This window comes from Pavona decussata, unplaced genomic scaffold (genome assembly GCF_977016875.1).
Source record: "Pavona decussata unplaced genomic scaffold, jaPavDecu1.1 SCAFFOLD_16, whole genome shotgun sequence".
Classification (NCBI taxonomy): domain Eukaryota; kingdom Metazoa; phylum Cnidaria; class Anthozoa; order Scleractinia; family Agariciidae; genus Pavona; species Pavona decussata.
In genome coordinates, this window is record NW_028145439.1 from 181789 (window position 1) to 199365 (window position 17577).

Here is a 17577-nt window from a genome sequence, read left to right on the forward strand (position 1 = left end):
ATTGTCTGATAAGACAAAAACGTTTGAGAAACAAAGAAACAAAAAATAGCAGGCAATGAACTTTTCCATTTGAAGGAAAATGTAGATGTTATTGACCTTGCATTGCCAGAGGTCGCTTTCAGGTAAACTGTATTCAGTGATGCGAGAAAGCTCAATACACACCTGAAAAAGTATAACCGGCAACAAAACGAAAAAGAGCAAGCAATGGAGTTCGCTTTAAACGAAGATATTGATCTATGTCTACTCAATGACCTAACTCTTCGAACTACATTATTCTTTTCGTACTTTCAGTAGAAACACGACACACAAGCCTTGTCGCTTGATCGTCGATCGATTAGTTGAAAGATGGATTTGGCTCCTACTGCAAGTGCAGTGTATAGTTTCTTTTGCATATTCGGTTCCTGTTAGTTGTCCGTATGCAAGGTTTGGACCACTCAGGGAATTAAACGAATAAAAATACTATTTTACGTTGTGAATCGGGCAAGGAGGGTGAGCCGAGGACTCCACGGGTGAAGCGACGAGCATTATAATTTATAATTTGCGGTAAATCAGATGTTGTTGTTTGTTTGCTTTAGTCTGCTTTGTTTTTTGCTCAACAAATCAGCTAGATTCAGTTTATAGATTCAGTTTATTTTATTACTTGTTTTTAACTGTTAAGCAGTAGTAACATTTTTTATCGCCTTTCTCGCTTCTTCTTTTCTTTTCTTTTTCTTTTTATTATCATGGCAATTACAAGCTGTTTTTGCCTTCATAAATAGCTCCAACAGTACAACGATGTGCAATCAATCTATTGCTTTAAGGTTCTGGCCGCGGTTGGATAACTCTATCCAGTGGATAAATCGCTATCCAGCGGATGACTGACTCCCACCAATACACTTCATCCGCTGGATAGCGCCTTATCTGCTGGATGAAGTTAACCGCTCTTTGAACTACTGGGTCCTGACCAGCAACCACCAGTTTGATTTTCACCCATATTGCATGGTGCTTGTTTTGTTCATCTCACGAATTACCGCTGGAATACACAGCTGCCCACCGTTCCAGTTCCAGCTCATTCAGTTGTCTCCATATCCACGTGTGCCCTGTCAGGTGCGATCAGCAGCCAATGGAAACACGCTCACACCAGCTCAATGCCAGTTACACTCTTGGAGCTGGAATAAAACAGTACGAAATTGATGTTGCATCAGGTCTTCTTCTTAACTAATTTGTGCCTCAAAATCAATGAAAAATCCTTCTGTGGATTGCTGAAGTTTGTTAGCCTTCAAGGCAAGTGCCAAAAGTGCAGGGAGAGGGTGTTCCGGGATTTTTTAACATAAGGGGAGGGGGCGCCCCCTCTACCCCTTCGGCGTCTGCAATGCTGGCCAGAAGACTACCATACTGTGTTAAGCACCGCACTGTTGCCACTCACAGAAAGGCTTTGTTTGGTGTTTCACAAGTTTCTACCTCTTTCCTTTCAACTAATAAACCACATTCGATGGGAGCCATCAGAAGATTGCTAAGAGATTTCAACAAATTTTCACTTGCAACAGCAAGGCATGAATCACTTAAACCAATTGGGGTCAAAATCGCGTGCAACGTTTTCATCACCTGGTATGCAGCACACAGAATGAGTTATTTCAAATCAGTGTACATATAAATAAAATTATATAATAGCACTTGCAATGGTCTAAAATGAATCTATTCAACTAAACAAGATACACCAATAGCCTGCTATGATGGTAAAACATAGTCACGTATGTGAAGGGCCTAATTCACTCTCTATGTTAATGTTAAAATGATGTTCATCTATTGTAATTGTCAACATCTAGACTAAATGGTACAATTCAATGAAATTCTTGAATGGAAAGTCTTGGCAATTCAGTAATGCAAAGGGGAATCATTAATTTAATCATAACCCAGTGCAAATCATCACAATAACCAAGAAAATATTTATTATTTTTTCTTTAAGATGCACCGTGTTTCTTCCACTAACAAGACAAATGAGTAACAAGACAAACTCTTTTAATTGTCTTCTGCCAGAATGGCTGAAAAGTCGGATCTCTGTGTCACAAGGTGTACCAAGGTACAGTAAGTAATTGAGAATGGTATAAATTTCAAAATAAACAACATGATTACCTCCATATGCATCAGGCATTCTTTCAATTGTGTATCTGTGGTAATAAAAGAAAGGACATGCACATAAACTTCTTATCCCTCCGATATTTTAGGCCAAAACCAATACTTGTACAAGCAGGACATTGACTTTTTAGTGTCCTACCAGTCACTGCTTTATCAACAACCCTTAGTACAGTGGTGACTGTCCAAAAGACTGAGAATGCACCAGCTGACAGCACTCATCAGGACTGTCTGTCAAGCCTTCAAAGAAAGCCACTGTGGACAGACAGCGATATTAAACAAAACTATGTAATTTACAAGCTGGGCCCTTGCCTTTATGTGTGAACACAAGAAAAAATACTCAATGAAGAGTTCAAAAATGATGTCAATAATTTTATTATCCTCAGTAAAGACTTCTAACAATGTTTGTTGTGACTATCAATTTTTCTGCATGCATGTGTAACTGCAAGGGCACAGCAAGCGTGAAAGTTTTATTAAACTGACCCCAGATAGCAGCATCATTTGTACAAAATACAACAGACTTCCCCTGCCAATGAAATATTCTGTAATCAGAATAGGACATTTTCACTATGGCATCATTTGACTACAACTACCAGAATCCTTCAGTTTTTTTGTTTTCTCATGCTAATTAGAGCTATTGTTCTTTGCTCTCCACTGGGATTACAAAATTTGAATTTGAAAAGGAAAATGAAATGAATTCTGGTAGTTGTAGTCAAATGACGCCATCATGAAAATGGCCTATTGGCTTATGTGGCCACCTGAGGACACACACCACGATAAGTAGCACAGTAATGCCAACGTTACATGTTAATATGTGGAAAGTTCTACCAACATCATTATGTGACATGATGCATTTTGACCAGATTAGATTATAGAAGTTTCCACATTATACCTGTGTTGTGCAATGTACATGATGGGAACTCCTGGAACCTTGCGGATTCTTCTTTTCAAATCTCTGTCGCATGTGGCTACAATGTAACACTTGTGCTGCAATGGATAACATGACAGAAATTAATATTTATGTTGACCACCACACTTTTCTTCTGGGTACTAAACCCATGCACCTCATTTTTTTCCCTAGAACATGATTGTACATTTGTATTCCCTCCTGGATACAATAATTGAGCAACTGCCCAGTATTTGTAATGGCAATTCAGTGATGCAAGGGAATCATAGATGATAATTCATAACCCAGTGCAAATCATCATTTTTGCCATTTTCAATTAAGAAAAAAGAAAAGAGACAAAATGAAACAAAAAAGATGCAAGGTGCAACATGATTGCGCTCACTTACCTGCTGTATTCTGTTAACTATACAGTCGTCAGCATAAGTCCCTTTGTGCATGCATGGAAGGCGATCAAAGCGTGGATCTTTAGCCATCCTGGAGGAACAATAATTATTTTTATTGGTACAATTTAGTTTGCCATTTAACTGAAGATGAATTAATTTATTCACTTGGTAGATTTCCAGTGCTATGTCATTTTTATGCCTGTTTCACATTCATAAATGAAATACATGTAAAGATGCAATAAAAATTATACATTCATGAGCCAATTAGGTAAACACTAAAGAAGTTGAGTACAATTCAACTTTTTATTTTTGTGCAAGTATTCCACACACTGACTAGACCTTTTATTTATTTAGAATACGCATATAAAACACATCTAAAAATTTGAATATACAGTGTTCACTGTATTAATAAAAGGAAAGTACAATAGTCATGTACATTGTATCCACTTAGCAATGCAAAATTAACATCATAAACAATTATTGAAAAAACTGACACAATGTTCGTCAATGGCAATTCAGTGATGCAAGGGAATCATTCGAACTCATAACCCAGTGCAAATCATCATTACTGCCATTGTCTCTTGAATCTTTCATAATCCACCTAACAATACTTAGTTTACCAGAAACAGTACTGAAAATACAGTGTACATAGTTTTACATGTTTTGCACAAAAGATTTGAACATGCACAATCATGTGACTTTATTGGTAGATTGAAAAGTAATAGAAGCTTGAGAGCCACTGTAGTGAAAGAATGGGGTGTTTCCTTTTACAACAAAAGAGCTTCAATGAGATAACAAGTTCTTACTACACATGTTTAACCATATCTCATTATTCTACAACAAAATTCTCTCATGCCTGATTGATTCTCCATTCTCTAACTTTTAACTGTGAAGTTACTAGTACATGGTCTATTGGGAGTCCAATTACTGCTACAACCTACACAGGTCTCATCAAACAGGTGCACTTAACACAGATTCTGTCCAATGCACTACAGCACTTCTAACACTGCTTGCTCCACTAAGGAATTTAAGAAGTAACAATGATGGCAACTACAATGTCAAGAGCCATACTGCAGCTGATAGGTTTAATGAGCAAAACAATGGGGCTGTAAATGCATGTATGTGTAATATATGGCACATTTCTTTCCTTTCCTCTACACAACAGCACCATGAGGTGACCAGATTGAAGGCTTTATGGAGAAGATGAATACATGCAATGATTTTCCCTACAGTTTATCCTTGCAAAGTTGAATCTACCCTCACAAATTCATCCTTTAGACAGTTCAGGCACATTACACAAACTGTACAAGTCAGAATAACAATGTGTGACATAGTACATGTACAGTACAGCTGGAGCTCGAAAAAGCAAATCTAATTTTAAGTGTGTTTTGTTGGCGTCACTGTTATTACAAACAAGTTACAGTTTAATAGAAAAGTGTGAACAGATTCAACTGAGAACATTTCACAAAACACAGTTCCAATAAAAATTATTATAGCAACAATTCTACATTGGTATGTACAGTGCACACACCTGAGTGCCACTCTGTACTTGGATCCAAGCTTTTCTAACTCGGCCATCACGCAGTCAGTAATGCAAGGAACACCTGGTAAGAAGACAAAATTAATGACTGTACAGCAACTCCACATTATGTGATTCTAACAGTTCATTTATTTTATGAAAATTAATGACCAATACAGGGAAACACACATGATTCATGACAATTCAGTGATGCAAGGGAATCATTGGCTCATAACCCAGTGCAAATCATCATTACTGCCATGTACCCAATTATTTGGCCCAGCTTATCACAAGTCTCTCAGTGGTAATGGCAATAACCACACATATCGATAACTGCACATATTGCATAGTCTCATGCCGGTTTACAATTCTTCTGTGGGGTGAGATCAGATGTGAACATGTAAAGCAGGGGTTTCATTAAGTTTTGAAGTAGGGGGGCACCTATAGGAGAGTACATAGCCGGGCAGAAAATTACACTTGAAGTGAATTTCTTTATGTTCAGTTTGAAAGTAGTCAGGTACTGACTCTTGTGTACATGTACCCTCGTACTGGTACCCAGGTCCCGCCTTCTAATGAGAACCCTGGTTAAGGCGCCACTGGCAGCCGCTATTAGTCCATATTTTGATTTCAGAGATAGAGATACTGTAGATCACCACACTGGGGACTGTGTCCCCTACTCTTTTCAAACACTGTGTGGGTTCTTGAATGCCCCAGGATTATTAGGAACAAGTGTTGTGAGACAGGACCTACAGCTTATTGTCCTTATCTAAGAAAACCAGAAAGTCTAACTATATGCAGAATGATGTTATTACAAAGGCAGCACTTTCTCCTCAGTTATTTGAAGACCCTAAGTGTTGGTCCAGGCAGGTACTTTCTAACTGGTGCACATTTCATTTGTAGGCTTGTAAACTTTGCTAAGATATTCATTTAACTGCATTAAGCATTTTACATGTATGTAGACATTCCGGTTTTAGAAACCTCACCCACTGCATGCAACAGAAAACACAACTTACATTTTGCGTATAGGCAGTCCATCATGGACTTGACAATATCCAGCTTATTCTTAATGGAGAAGTTGATAAAATTGGTGTCAACCAGAACATAGTATGGAGGCCCAAGTTGAGTATTGTATTGAAAAAACAAGGCAGATGAAGCTTGCTCTCTGTGTAAGAAGGAATTAAATTGACAAAACATACTTTTAAAAATTTTGAAACAGAAATGAAATAAATTCCAAGGGATATATAGTTCCACTTTCAAGATGATTAATACTCAGTCAAATATTGTACTACACATAACAACTTGGAAAACTTTGAAGGGCAACCACCCTCAACCAACTGTCCGTCAACTATTGGCTGGCACTCACAGGTAACCAACGCTTGACTGGCGGGTTGCTGAAAGGTTGCAGAGAGGCCACAAACAGTTTGCTGATAGGCAAAGAGAGGAGTTGTAGTGGTGTACCTTTGTTTTGAAAAAAAATTGTGAGGACAGGATACCTCCCAGAACCCTCTGGCCTCATATGTAGACGTTCTTTGCACTTGTCATGAGAAATCCTTGAGAAGCTCAAGAAGTGTCTGTGCAGGATGCTAAGAGGTCATGCATTTGATGCTTGCATGGCCTCAAAGCGTCCTGACATTCACTATGCAATAGGTCAATTGCATGTGACTTCATGGCAGCCATGTTGGTGGATAGGAGCAATGATATTTTTCTCCTCTGGGAGTTAACTTCCATTTTTATACAAACTATGTGAGCAGATTGGCACCAACATGGCGGCAATGCAAAATCTTTGCCCAGATTTTCTACAAATTGTTCCTCTTTTGTGTGACATTATTATATGTGCACTAGACTTCACTTATCTCAAATAATGAACTACCACAAAAATTTGCACAAGAGAGCACGAGTTTCGGATAACCAGTGGTAAATTACCGTAAACACTATCTAAGGGAAACAACGAAAACAACTTATAAACGTCTCTTACACGTGGCGGATTTCTTTCCCTTCTTCCTTCTTTTTCTTCTCTTTCTCCTTTTCTTGATTTTTCTGACTGAAAGAGAATCTTGAGATGTAAAAAAAAATACCTCTCTTTTGAACCCAACAGACATGATTCCTCCGAGGTTTATAACCCGCCATACACGCGAACGCTCAAACTCTCGCATGCGGCGAACTAAAACTCACATTCTCATGTCCTTGGGAGAGATCATTCGCTTCACAGCCGCAAACTTCCTCGTCTTTTTCGCCTTCCCCTGAGTGAAAAAATGACTAGGTAGTAAGAAAACTATCGAATGGCCCAATTCGAATAAACTAAAGCTTGATAGAAGTGGTACATACCATCCTAAAACCCCAAAACTTCTCGCAAAATGGCGACCAAATGTATGGGAGCCGTGAGAGGTCTGGGTCTAATAGCTAGCACCGCTGACTGGATAGGAGCGCTGGTCGGACGCCAACCTCGTTCCCAGGATCTCTCCTCGAGGTTCGTCGCGCTCCTGAATCAAATTTCTACTTTGCGGCAGTCAGCGAAATATACTAAAAGATTTCACAACAACTGGCAACATTTGGGCATATATATGCGGAGAATTGCATCGACAGTTATCTTCTTATATTCTCGAATCGCAATGGCTTCAGCTACAGGCAGCAGTTCTTCGGGGCAACCGATTTTTGACCACAAGAGATGGCTTGCGGAGTTCAAGTCCTCGAAAAATTTTAAACAGCTAAGAGTAGAAATTATAGAGCAAACCCTCGAGGCTTGCAAAAACTTCAAGTATACTTTAGAAGATGGTACGGAGGTGACATTTTCAGATCGTGAAAGTGTTTCAAAATACGCCCGGAAAACGAAGCTTCACGTGGAGGAATCTGCGCCGCAAAGAGAAGTGAGAAGTGATGAATTGGAAACAAAAATAACTGTGGTAAATGTTGATTGCCTTGAGGAAGCTATTCGGTTGAAGAATGAGGGTTTCAATCCAGCTGTCTTAAACATGGCTTCTTCGCGAAGACCAGGTAAACTTTCAGGCGTTTCAGAAAGGGTTTTGCCCGGTGGGGGTGGGAGGGGGGATCTCCAATTCCAAATCACACAGAACATGTTTATTTGATGATTCAAGTGGGGCAACACATACAAAATAATTTCTGTTGCCTTAGAGGGGTTTATTTTGAAACATCCAATGAGCATCCTAGGCCTGCAGCTCAGTGACCCTCGCCCTCTTACCTCACTAGCCTAATTCTCAGATGGTCCAGAGTGTGTGGCTGAGAGTAACCTGGACCGTCTTGACCCCCCACCCCGACTCACACCTCTAATACTAACCCTTATTTGGTAGCCCATGCTCCATTTCTGGACCCGAAGGGCTAGGGTTAGAAGCGGTGTGCGCTGGGGGTCACAGGGCTACAGGCCAAGTTGCAGGCCATGGGCTGAGGGTTGCTGGGCCCCATTATGTCACTCATGCATGGGTCCCAGCGTTAACTCAACACTAATTGTCATCTTTCCATAATTTGGCCACCTGATAAACTGAATAGCCTCAGATTTCCCCCCCCCCCCCTTCCCCCCCAAAAAAGTAAGGGACTTAGTGTAGCCTCCCATGCAGTCGTTTTTAGGGGTGTCGTATTACTGTGGGAAGGGGAGAGAGTTCAATGCCCCAAGAAATGACTGCCCAGGGCCGGATTGTTCAAAAGCAAATTAATGCTAATCCATGATTAGAAGTTAATCAAGGCTTTCAGCTCGCTCGTTAAAAATGGCTATAACGGCTAATTTCGAGCTAAAGGTAAAGACAAGTCTAAGTTAAAACTGAGGCGCAAAAATTGGGCTTTGAACAACTGGGCCCAGGAGGTTAGACTTTGGAGAGCCTCCAACCTCCTTTGCAATGAAATGTCTGAGTCTACTTTTATACATTAAAATTTGAAAAAAAAAAAAATAACTGTAGGCTCCCCTTTTTAATTCCGGCACCTCACTTTACACGTGCACAATTAACTGGATCTGCCATTGAAAGGAAGCTAGGATGACAGTGTTCTCCTGAAACCATTCTGTTCTTCTTTCTCACAGGAGGAGGTTACCTGTCAGGGGCTGGTGCACAAGAAGAGAACTTATTTCGCCGAACAAATTATGTGCAACATTTAGCAGACCCTGACAAAGAATTTGACCCCAAAAGGAAATGGACATACAGACTCCCAGAATTTTCATGTGTCTACTCCACAAATGTATTCATCATACGAGCCTCAGAAGCAGAAGGATATGCATTCCTCAAAGATCCAGTTCCCATGTCTTTCCTTGCCCTATCTGCATATTGTAGTCCCCCTCTTACAAAAGACAAACAGAGGCTTATTCCACAATTTGCAGAGAAAACAAAACAAAAGATTCGGTGCATGTTGGCTACAGGACTGTACTATGGACATGACGCGCTGGTACTGTCAGCACTTGGTTGTGGGGCATTCAGAAACCCGCCACGTCATGTGGCTGAGCTCTTCAAGGAAGTGTTATCCGAGGAAGAATTTGTGAACAGATACAAGCACATTTCTTTTGCCATCCTTAACGATCATAATGCCAGAGGAGAGGGAAATTATCAACCTTTTTTGGAGGTGTTTGGTCAATCACCTTAAAAGGTAGTGGTTTTATAACAAGAAACACAAGGCTTGCAGAGAAGATCTCAAAAGAAAATGTTGTTTTGTTTTTATTACTATGAAAATGACATTTCAGTGAAACAAACAAAACCATTGTTTATTTCACAATTTATTGAAGACTGTTTGCCTGCATGTACACTTCAGGTCCTTTTTTGCTTTAATTAATGCCTTTAAACTTTTGGTGCATAAATTTTCAAAATAACTAAAATCTCCTGACTACCGCTATATTAAAATTAATATCAAACTAGGAATAAAACATGGTTTTTGGTGTTCTTTTCAGCATTAACAATCAGATTAAGCACAATATTTATTTGATGATAACAATTTATTTGTTAAAGGACGAGCATGGACAGGATCCAGAGACCATTAAAAGCAACTTCAGAATCCTGAGAAAGTGTCAGAGCAAACTCGACTGCTTGATCTTCGAGATGTTGTTTATTCGCGACCTAAAGCCGAAACTGAACAAACAATGCGACTCGATCCGCGCGAAGTTATTTGTTTAATTATTTCACTTTTAAATACCTTTTAAATACCTTTTATCGTTTTTAGCGTTCCTTTGTATTTATGATTCACGCTATTATTTTTGATATTGTTTAGATGTGAATATCTTAGAGCTTTTTAAGTCAGTATCTCATTAGTTTTTTCACAATTGTATATAAGCACATATTTTACTTCTCATTTTGAACTTGAAAATGACCGTCGGACGGTCGAAACGTCGTTCTCTTTTAACGTTAACTTTTATAGTTAAAACAATTTATTTGCTTACCAAAATTAAACGATTGTCACCTGTACATACCTGTAGTTTGTAAAAACACGTAACTATAAAACTTGAGAATTTATATATCCCATAACAGTAGTATGTCTAGGATGGGGTGGGATCTCTAATTTCAAGTCACACAGAACATGTTTATTTGAATGATGATTCATGTGGGGCTACACCTACAAGATAAATTTCTGTTACCTTAAAGGAGGTTGTTTTGAAACATCCAGTGAGCATCAAAGGAGCACCCCCTTCCCATTGACTACCATCTAGCTTTACAAGGAAGACAAACCCATTATTCTAGATCAGCTGGAACTAATGGATAATAAGTGACTGAATACATCATCTGTTGAACTGAAATCATAATTTTCGGTAGGTGTGTGTGGACCCAAACTCTCACTGGCGATGGACTCATCATCACAGCTTTCCTGGACAGAAATATGAGACTCAGACCTCAGCCTTCCATGTCTACCTTCTGGGCACTAGAAGAGAAATGAAATAGTCAGTCTTCTGTTTCCAAGTAGGGTCAATGTTTTGTAACCAATAATTTGGAAGCACACTTCCCAGATCCTGAATTACAGCAGAATGCACAGGAGAATGAATATTTAAAAAATGAAAAATTGTATTTTGTTGTCTACATTTCAGGCCTGGTTGTTAGAAAGCTAATCTCACTCGTTGAAAATGTTTTTAAAGGCAAGCTTTAAGCTAATGGTAAAGAAAACTCCAAGTCAAAACTGAGGCCCTCAGAGGGACAAAAATCTTTTGCAAGAATCATTATTGATTAGTGTTGTTGAATCTGATTAGTGTAGTTGAATCCAAGTTCACTTTAATCCAGGATTAGCTTAATCAGGCTTTGAACAACTGGGCCCTGGACCTGATATGAATCTTTTCAAGGATTTCATCCTGTACTAACTAAAGATGAATGTAACAAGATAAAAATAGAAATCACGTTACCACACATACATCTCTCAGATGAGTGATTGCAGATTCTCTCTGAACTGACCAATCTGGGGCACCTAAGACAATTAAGGTGCGCATCAGTGCATCTCCTAATGTTTCTGCCTCACTTCGCACTTTGTCAAAGTACTCCTTTGTGAAAGCTATGTCATAATCTCCTTCATCAACTGTTGCACGTTGCAATTCCTTCACTGACATTCCTCTGTTTTGATACATGGCAAATTTAACAACCAGCGTGCGAGGATTGGTGTGACCAACCTTTAAGAAAAACAGACAGGTAGTGTTGCAACATTTGAGTTTAGGAGACTTGCCTGACCTTTGAGGTGCTATCTGTTACACTAGGCAATTTTTCTTGCACCTTTCCTTGCAATTTTGTTGCAACTCAATTTTAAGAATTATTGCCCAGCATAGCATGTCCTGAAGTGACCATGTCAGTCTCATAGTTTTTTGTTGCTGCAACAGTTGCCAAAAGTAGATTCAGTTAGACTACTTGTACATAGTACAGCTGTACTTGTTAGTTGAATTTTGAGACACTGTCTTACTATAAAAGCTGCCAAATGCTAATTCAAGCCATAATGCCTTGAATTAGTGTAACTTTATCCTTTAATACACTCCAGTTCACCCAGTCATCCTTCCTCTTTTTGGGGGTGAATTCATTATTGAGTGAAATTAAACTAGGTCACTCCTTGTGGTGCAGTTAATTCTGTATAGCAACTTCTCCCAAGCTCTGAAGATTACTTGTGTACTGCCACCTTGTGACTATCACAGTATAATTTGTTAATCCATCAAGGATCTCACTAGCCTCCCACGCAGCCATTTTAAGAGGAGGAGGTAGCCTGCGTAGCAAGCGAAAACCGAGAATCTCGTTCCTCGGTCTTTCTATGCTCCGAAACAGCACGGAAACGCTTGCTACGCAGGCTAGGGAGGAGGTAATACAGGTCCCCTAAAAATGTCTCTTTGGGAGGTTAGGATCTCACATGATTGTGCAGTAATCCTTGAGGTCCCTGCAAAGATCTTCATTTGGTCTATGCAAAGATCCTGAAGGCTCCACTGGCTAATCAATTCTTGAGGGATATATCTTACACAGATACAGAAGGAATGATCTACATGTACCTTCAGTTGCAGAGCCCTTTTAACCAGCTCACCCCCCACACAACAAGCGTAAATATAAGGGGAAATAAATACAAGGCAAGTTGAAAATGAAATGTACAAAACAAGCTCACCTGGTAAAAGAACTCGCCAATATTCAGTTTATGCTGAGGTGGCACCAGGTGAAGGACAATTTTTTTGATGTTATCATTGGACAAAATAAAAGGAAAATTCTGCATAAAAAAACAGAGAATTGGTACATGTAGAATACTATAAAATTATTGTGAAAAGTTGAACCTTACCTAAAGTAGTTGAACAGAGTTCATTAAGTGTATGTATTCACTATTGTGGAGATACCCCTTGAACTGGAGCTAGCAAATATGGTGTAATGTGCTTCCCCAGAGGGGTATGAGCCTTGTGTCAATGCAGTGGAACCTCACCTTATGACCACCTCGTTATTACAACCACTCTTTTATGCCCCAAACAAATTGAAACTCCAGTCATTATCTTAGTTTTGACCACACTGTTTACATACAGTCAACTCCCGCCTTGCGGACACCTTGCTATTGCAGTCACCCTGATAATACGAACAGCAGCTAAGTCCTCGGCAAAAGTAGATTACAGACATTTGCTTGAAACAAATTCCTGCTATTACTAACAGACTCTCACTATTAAAGGGGAAGTATCACAAAAATTTGCTGTCATTTCAAAACCCAAAAATGTTTGACTGTTAGCAGAAACAACAAAATAATTGTCAGGTTTGTTAAAAATCATCACCCCAGTACAATAAAACTGTCGATAAGTGCCTCTGGCCAGAGACAGGGTAGGCCGGTTTCTATTGAAACTTGAAAAGTATTAGGCTAATGTTTTTCAAGTTCTTGCATTTTTGTTTCCAAAATACCCTTGAACAGATCACAAGTTGTTTCTTTCAAGAATTGAGTTGATTTCGTTCTCCTCGTCATTCTAGAATTATTTGGCAGGTGATTGAAGGTCTTATTTCATCATTTGTAACAAAAGATATCAAAAACCCAACTCATGGTCTCGAAGGTGTCTGCAATATTAAGGGAGTTTACTGTATATTACAACCACATTTTCACCTTCTAAAGGTGGTTGTATTACAGGATTTCATTGTAATTATTTCAATTTGTGCATTTACATGTAGAGATTGCAATGATATACCTCCTCTTGTAATTTACTGAGCAGACTCTGTGTGGGGTGAACAAAGTTGTCTACAAAGCTAGTGATGTTATTCCCGTATCTGTCACACAACAGTCGTTTCAGTCCCTCTTTGACAGCACGGCTGTTTGGATATTCACACTGGTAGTAATCACGGAAAATCCTGGCCACATTTCTGATGCACTCCTGCCAGATATTTGAAAGAAGAATTATTATAATTGAATTTTCTGTTTTTGTTTTGTTTTGTTCTTGCGTGGTGGAGGGGGGCAGGGGGGGGGGGGGGGTGGTAGGAGGAGGGGTTAGTTTTTAAATTAATTTAATTCCATATTAGTAATTTTGACTATATTTTTAGACCAAAGGGTTTTGTTTTTTTTTTCCCTGTAAGTTGTGCATTTTTACTGCACATGAGGTTAGAAATAACCACTTTGCAAATTTGATGAAATTATGTTTAGAAAACCTCCGGGAACAGTTGGTTATCAATGGGTTAAAAAGAGAAAAAAAGAAAACAGCATACATGTACACATGCGCACCTTGTCTAACTCCCTGTGAGCAGCTGATCGAGATCAGGGATATAAGATATCTCTATTTACAGGTCAGGTCATCAGCAGTCGCTGTCATTCATTTCATGGAGGATGGTGAAGTGCCCGGGGGTTTAACCCAGGCAGTCCAATAGGCCTTATCACAGTTTTCGACGCCATTTTGATGGGTAGGCAAACAGGCTTGAAATAGCAGTGTTTGTATGGAAATCCGATGTCAAATAATTTTCATAATACATCGCTTCTGAAAAATTCATGAATTAGAAACTTTTGGCATTAGGAAAAGGATTTTAAGAACAAAATTGGAGGGATGTAGCTGTGACAGAAAGCGTCCAGTCGTGTTTGGAACTTTCCATACATTTGTCTGTATAGCGAACCAGCCGTGATCTGCTACTAAAAATAGTTCGCGGGAAAAAATACAGGGAAATGTATGGAAAGTTCAAAACACGACTGGACGCTTTCTGTCACAGCTACATTTTTAAGAGAAGCATAAAGGCTTATGTGCAAAATCAAAGTATCTTAGGTTATTATGTTTTTAGTTTTGTTTTAGGACAAAGCAAGTATTAGAAGTAATCTATCTAGAATTATAATAAATCACCATCTGCCCTGTAATTAGTCTAAGCTTGAATAGGGGATCTTCATAGAAAAGCTCATTGAGCTTGCTAAGATCTCCTGCCATTATATCTAAGTTAGCAGTCATAAGATTCTATTTGATTGTGTTTATAATATAATGGACAAATAAAAAAAAAATAAATAAATAAAAAAAAAAAAAAACATCCCTCCAATTTTTTCCTTAACATCCTTTTCCTAGTGTCAAAAGTTTCCAATTCATGAATTTTTCAGAAACGATGTTTTATGAAAATTATTTGACATCGGATTTCCATACAAACACTGTTATTTCAAGCCTGTTTGCCTACCCGTCAAAATGGCGTCGAAAACCGTGATAAGGCCTATTTGATGTTAATCAATGCCACGGATGACACTAATTAAGTTGGGAGAATTTGTCTCAGTAAACACCAGCCCTCCAAATAGGTTCCTTATCCCTCTTTCAAACTGATTTCTTTCAATCATTTATACTCATTGTCCAGAGGAACAAAAATTTAAGACCCAAGCCTTGGTGGGGATTTGGATGTCAAGTCTAGAATAGGGTAGCCTGCAAACGAAGACGTATTTCCAGCTGTTGCTTCTGTCGGCGGAGAGAAGCGACAGCTAGAAATACTACGTTCGCGCGCAGGCTAAGAATAGGGTGGTTCGGGTTGAACATGGTCTGGTATAGGGTAGGGGCTTCAGACTGTATAATTTTTTTTCCTGGAGATGTTTGCGATCACGGTGTATTACTTACATCCACGCTGGTTTGGTGGGACATTGTGTCACAATCCGAAGCAGACGACGACTGTTCTCGTACGTACTAAAAGTTGCCCTGACAATGCGGTTTACTGTGATCAGCTTTCCCTCTCGTGTGATCTTGTACTCCAGAATGGCACTGTTTTGTAGAAGGAAGGGAAAATAAAGCTTAAGCGTGGTTCATTTCTCAAAGATATCATACTTTAAAAACAACAGATCTATGCTCCGCTGTTAAATCGGGGTTATCGTGCGCGCGGGTTTTGCCCCGTGCTTAAGTACATGAAGTATGTTTCCGAGGTATCTGCGATCGCAGACTCAAGCTATAAAACAAACAAAACTTCCGGGAAATTTCCCGAGCATTTGCAAGAAAGTGAAATTTGCTTTGCTCGCCACTTATGATTTACACAAAGTACTTTCTAGGTAAGTTATTCATTCATTGGTTTTCTGATTTTGGTTCCAGAAACGGCAATTTCTCTGTGTAGTAAAGTCAATTTTCTCCGTGCATTATGCAGGTTAATTCAAGTCGTAACAAATCCATACTTAAAGTGAACTATCGACAACTCACAACTAAAATAGGTTAAGAGTGCTAAAGCTGCATGTATACATATTACTGTTCTTGTGGTGAGGTCAAGCGATAGACGGATAAGACTGAGTTGAGTGCTCCGATTGAACATAGACTTTTCAATTTCGATTCGCTGTAGTCCCGCGAGACAATCATATCAATATTGCGAGGTAAAAAGAAACATTATGACTTACCTTCGTGTTCAGTCCATAGAAAATTTTAAAGCACAGTCAATCACCAACAACTAAGTAGTGGTGGCTTATGTGACAGATTTATGCTTTCAGTTTACACGAAACTTTTAAACGTATAACGTACAATAACATCTAAATCTCCCTGGTCAGGACGGTTTGCAATTATGATAAAAACAAGTTAGTGCAACTGTTTATAATAATTTCTTTTACTCAGCACAATAACTGCATCGCAGAAGTATTTTTTGACATGATGTAATAGGCCTTTTCAATGTAACTTGAGTAACTTCCGCTTTTATCAAAGAAAAGTACATGTATCTCTAGCTCAATGACCTGAAAATATTAATGCGGGTGTGGACTTCCGGAAAGGATTGGAGAGTAGCTACTGTAGGTTCTGTACTGCTTTTCGCAAACATTTCACACCAGAAATAAAATAAGAGATTCCTCTGTTGCAGGTGATTTAGTATTAACTCATGTTGCCATTTTGTTTTTAGGGTCGTGTTGCATGCAAGCCGAACCAGGCTGCCTTGCTGTCTAATCCTGTATACATATCTTCTATTACGCTTACTACAGTCGAACCTGTATTAAGCGGCACCGTATTAAGCGGTCACCCTCTAGTAAGCGGTCAGTTGTCAAAGTCCCGAAAATTACTTCCCTTAATTACTGTTATCCTGACCTGTATTAAACGGTCACCTCTATTAAGCGGTCGCGGTCACCCAAAATTAAGTCCCAACGAGCTGATTTCTATTGTCTTGACCTGTTTTAAACGGTCACTTTGTAAAAGGAAACCACTTAAATATGGTAACAAACAGCGTGTCAGGCAATTGAGTTTCTAATGAGCTGCACAATCGTGGCGTTAATTTTTTACTGGTCCATTTCAATACCATGCTCTCCTTTGTCATACCATTTTATCGCCGAACTTTCTTAACCAAGGAAGTGATGTATTCTGTACAACCTGTATTAAGCGGTCAACCTGTATTAAGCGGTCACTAAGCCATTCCCCGAGGGTGACCGCTTAATACAGGTTCGACTGTATACGTTCGGTTGTGTTACTATTTTGTTGTGACTGTTATTGGCTATTTCGGCAACCTCTGAATTGCCCTGATTAGAATTTGTATTAATGGGCCCTGTACTGAAGGGTCAATGTTTATTAAGCGGCAAGTTTCTCACGGGTCCAAAAATCTTGTCGCTTTTTATCGTCATTTGCTACATGGAAAAAGTGATTAGGGGCTCTAAGCGATCGCGGTCACATTTATAAAGTCTTGACGAGAGCATGTTGATCCATAGTCTTTCTCTGCATTAAGGGTCACTTCGCTTTAAAGGAAAAAGATACGCATTAACATACACAACAATATTATGGCCGCTGCCTTTGACATTTCTTGTCATTACAGTTTACAAAAAGAGTTATGCGTGGGTGCTTACCATTTACGCAAACCACCGGGATG

General features: G+C 39.2%; 3 protein-coding genes across 3 annotated transcripts; 1 reads left to right on the forward strand and 2 right to left on the reverse strand.

Moving 5' to 3' along the window:
• Positions 1–609: 609 nt before the first annotated feature.
• LOC146487138 (rRNA-processing protein FCF1 homolog) lies at positions 610–7318 on the reverse strand. Its single transcript, XM_085086019.1, has 9 exons — positions 7247–7318; positions 7094–7161; positions 6897–6962; positions 5935–6083; positions 4934–5006; positions 3406–3493; positions 3005–3099; positions 2113–2147; positions 610–1148 (listed from the first exon to the last, which is right to left on the reverse strand). The coding sequence occupies exons 1-9, from the start codon at positions 7247–7249 to the stop codon at positions 1135–1137; spliced, it is 591 nt and encodes a 196-aa protein (XP_084942145.1). The 5' UTR covers positions 7250–7318; the 3' UTR covers positions 610–1134.
• LOC146487139 (uncharacterized) lies at positions 7279–10793 on the forward strand. The gene is made up of 3 exons (XM_085085986.1): positions 7279–7912; positions 8946–9502; positions 10657–10793. The coding sequence occupies exons 1-2, from the start codon at positions 7291–7293 to the stop codon at positions 9497–9499; spliced, it is 1176 nt and encodes a 391-aa protein (XP_084942112.1). The 5' UTR covers positions 7279–7290; the 3' UTR covers positions 9500–9502; positions 10657–10793.
• On the reverse strand, positions 9617–15514 carry LOC146487140 (uncharacterized). The gene is made up of 5 exons (XM_085086006.1): positions 15381–15514; positions 13506–13688; positions 12461–12559; positions 11244–11495; positions 9617–10762 (listed from the first exon to the last, which is right to left on the reverse strand). Exons 1-5 carry the CDS (start codon positions 15402–15404, stop codon positions 10586–10588), a joined length of 735 nt encoding a protein of 244 aa, XP_084942132.1. The 5' UTR covers positions 15405–15514; the 3' UTR covers positions 9617–10585.
• Positions 15515–17577: the final 2063 nt, after the last annotated feature.

Excerpts from the sequence above, each read along its gene's own strand:
- LOC146487140 (XM_085086006.1), bottom strand. The coding sequence starts at position 15,404 with ATGTCCCACCAAACCAGCGTGGAT. Across the intron at positions 12,560-13,505 it reads TCAGTAAATTACAAGAGGAG|AATTTTCCTTTTATTTTGTC; the intron begins GTATATCATTGC and ends TTTTTTATGCAG. Across the intron at positions 11,496-12,460 it reads TTGGCGAGTTCTTTTACCAG|GTTGGTCACACCAATCCTCG; the intron begins GTGAGCTTGTTT and ends TTTTTCTTAAAG.
- LOC146487139 (XM_085085986.1), top strand. The coding sequence starts at position 7,291 with ATGGGAGCCGTGAGAGGTCTGGGTCTAATAGCTAGCACCGCTGACTGG. Across the intron at positions 7,913-8,945 it reads GGCTTCTTCGCGAAGACCAG|GAGGAGGTTACCTGTCAGGG; the intron begins GTAAACTTTCAG and ends TCTTTCTCACAG.
- LOC146487138 (XM_085086019.1), bottom strand. Across the intron at positions 6,963-7,093 it reads TCTCCCAAGGACATGAGAAT|TCAGAAAAATCAAGAAAAGG; the intron begins GTGAGTTTTAGT and ends ATTCTCTTTCAG. Across the intron at positions 5,007-5,934 it reads GGACTGCCTATACGCAAAAT|GTGTTCCTTGCATTACTGAC; the intron begins GTAAGTTGTGTT and ends TCTTCTTACCAG.